The 3,269-nt window shown below is 29.8% G+C and overlaps 1 protein-coding gene across 1 annotated transcript; it reads left to right on the top strand.

The window, feature by feature from the left end:
- Positions 1 to 1,325: 1,325 nt before the first annotated feature.
- Positions 1,326 to 2,937, top strand: LOC104761496 (vascular-related unknown protein 4-like). The gene is made up of 3 exons (XM_010484584.3): positions 1,326 to 1,766; positions 2,479 to 2,556; positions 2,683 to 2,937. The coding sequence occupies exons 1-3, from the start codon at positions 1,446 to 1,448 to the stop codon at positions 2,788 to 2,790; spliced, it is 507 nt and encodes a 168-aa protein (XP_010482886.1). The 5' UTR covers positions 1,326 to 1,445; the 3' UTR covers positions 2,791 to 2,937.
- Positions 2,938 to 3,269: the final 332 nt, after the last annotated feature.

The raw sequence follows: 3,269 nt of genomic DNA, 5'->3' as shown, positions 1-3,269 counted from the left end.
TATTCCAGAAGAGAATGATATAAAATTATTATATTTTAAATGAAATTAAAATTTTGTTCAACCAAAAAAATGTTTATATAATATAATATATATTACTTTTTTGGCAAATCAAATATATACTGATATCACAAACAAAATACAAAACTTTCAAACAAGTCATTATAGACAAGTCGATACAAAACATTTCAAACACTGTATAATGTATAACTTTAGAATCAAAATTACTTTAACTCAAATTGGAAATAGTATTTCGAAGATTAAAATTAGAGAAACTAGAGCTTTAAAATTTCTTTTACACATAATTATATGTTTTAATTTCCTTCGATACATATACAAGAATTAAACGTGTTAATACGAAATCTAAAGTTTTATGTGCCACGCTTGGAGTATTCATTTTTGTGCTACTTTTGAAACATCTCCAAAGTTTTAATTGATATCTTGTAAAATTTATGCTAAATATATTGATTATTGACATTACCCAAATAAGTAGTTTACATGTTAGAAGTTAAATCCTGCTCCTCATTTTCCATTTCATATTACAGTGTTTATATGGAGCAGAATTTGACACATCTTTTCCTTCAGTCCTCACATAGGAATTTATGTAACATTATTTATATAATATGGGTACCGGCGTAGCTTTTGTTTTAGCTATATATGTTACTATGTATATACCTATATAATACTTATATATTATATAGTTAGGGGATAATGCACCAAACGATTATTCGATAGAGATTATAAAGTAATCATAGAGTAGTTCGAGGGAAAATACATGTCCAAAAACTTGGAACCTAAAACTGAACACTTTTAATATATATGTGTATATATACAACTATATAGCCGTGATTAACATATTACAAATATTTAATCACGAAATTAAATTTCGACATCGTTTTGTATTTAATTTTGTTTATATTTTGACTATTCATAAGAAAATTTACGAAACACTAATCTAGTTTATTGATGTTACAACATTTTTGATAATTCAATACTATTCATAAAATTTTCATAAATGAAACTTGAACTTTCTAATTAAATATTTTTTTTTAAAATAAAAATTCATATTTATGCTTTAATTTAGAATCACAGTATTAAACATTTAAACTGGATTGAACATTTCAAACCAACTTTTATTACAACCAAATAAAGAAAAGAACAGATAGAGCGACCCCACAAACCAAGATTCCAAGCCAACATTCCCCATCATTGACAGCAAAATAAAATTAATTTATAAGAAAAAAAATTATATATAATAATTTGATTAATTCATTCAATACTTCACTAAGCTTATTAAAAACATATATTTCTCAAAAACTCTGCTATGTATATAATACACCCTCGCGCATGTTTCATCTGTTGCCACCAAATTGCAAACCAACTAACCACACAAAGAAAACTCTTTTCTTCTTCTTTTTTATTTTTTCGTTTTCTCTTCCGAATTTTTCATGGAGAGATCAATGAACAATGGTTTCATTATGAGCAAACATGAAACAACGGCGTTTTCAGGCGACCAAACTCCGGAGGAAAGCAGCTGGACTATGTACTTTGAGGATTTCTTCGAGGCTTCTTCAAGCATAGTGCACGTCGGAGATTGCAGCTCTTCCTCCATCTCCGACGCAGCGTCGTGCGTGGACACTAAGAAGACCATCCACGTGTCTAAGCAAGAAGGATCTAAGAACATCAAGGGGACAAGAAATAGAGAGATTCCTTTTGGTCGTCATCATGATCTTGAAGACACTGCCTCTTCACCTTCTCATAGCCCTAACGTCAGTCTCTCTCTCTCTCTCTCTCTCTCTCTCTCATTCTCTCTACGAATATATGAATACGATTTTAACAACCAAATGGTGATAATTTAGTGATTTTCGCCGCGTTGATCAACACAAAAGATCGAGTTTACTATTCACAATTATGCGGTAAAAACAAAAAACCTTGACGATCGTGGAAACACTACGTATTAGAATTTAGAACACAACACTTTAATGGAAAATTTAAGAACCATATTTAGTTATAGCATTATATATTCATTTACGTACCTTTGAACAATATTTAGTTATAGCGTGACTTTAGATATTCTTTCCCTCCTATTAGTTTTGCAAAAACACTCGATCGACTGTTTATTTATAATCCATGATACATATATAATTATAATATCTTATCTATTCATTTTCTGATTATGGGGACATTGGAATGATAAGGTTAATTAGACGTCAATGATAAGGGAATCCTTTCTTTTTTTCTTTTCTCTTTTTGCCAAGAGAAACGACCAATTTTTAAATATTTTGTGTTTTGACTCATAATTGAATTATACTTTTAAAAAATAAAAACAACAACAACTTGATGCAACTATCTGTTCCATTTCTTAAGTTCCTATTTGACATCAAAGTATATAATAATCAACTTTAAGAAGTCAAATGTGCCTAACTAATTTCCGCTATTAATAATTAACAGTTTGTGATTTTGTTTCTCTTCCTTTTATAGGTCTATAGCATGATGAACCACCTATTGGACAACAATACGAGACACGGGAGTTGCATCGTTGGTGATGACACAAATAATGTAAGAAACACCTTAACAAATATTTCAACGTTATATATCGCTAACGTTGGAGTTGATCAAGCACATATGTTATACGAATTATTTTCGATATCTAACGATAATTTACCATACGATAATTTTCAATAGGAGAAAAGAGAGAATGCGTTGCAAAACCAAGGTGGATTATCAGTAGCATTGGAGAAAAAGGGGCTTTGTTTAGTTCCTTTGTCAATGGTCACCAACTATCTTGGTTGATAAATGATTCATTCTTTTGGTGTCCAATATTTTTTTTCCTTTTAGAATATAAATATTTGGTAGATATTTTCAGTCATATATGTAATGTAACAGTTGAGATATGCTTGTGTAACAAATTACATATGGCAAGTGAGTTGTACGGGTGCATTCATATTTTCACTGGAATATATATATATATATATATATATATATATATATATATATATATGTATATTTCGATTATGAGTTATAATTCTTCACACAATCATTAAGAAAAGTCTCAAAAATGTTTTTATTTTATTTTGTCTCGCTGGCTATGCACCAAAGAATCAGTTTTCTATTTACCACATTCTTCGCAAATGTGGTAGTACTCACCTAACCGCCATAGCCCATAGGTCAGAAGATGACCGTGCATCTAGTTATATATTTTATTCTCCACACCAGAGTAAAAGCCACAACGCCAGAAAGCTAAAAACGAGATACAAACAAATACATAGGTC

The sequence above is a fragment of the Camelina sativa genome, chromosome 18, assembly GCF_030686135.1.
Source record: "Camelina sativa cultivar CO46 ecotype springtype chromosome 18, ASM3068613v1".
In the NCBI taxonomy this organism is placed as follows: domain Eukaryota; kingdom Viridiplantae; phylum Streptophyta; class Magnoliopsida; order Brassicales; family Brassicaceae; genus Camelina; species Camelina sativa.
Note: the sequence above shows the minus strand (reverse complement) of the source record. Positions and strands in the feature narration are given on the sequence as shown.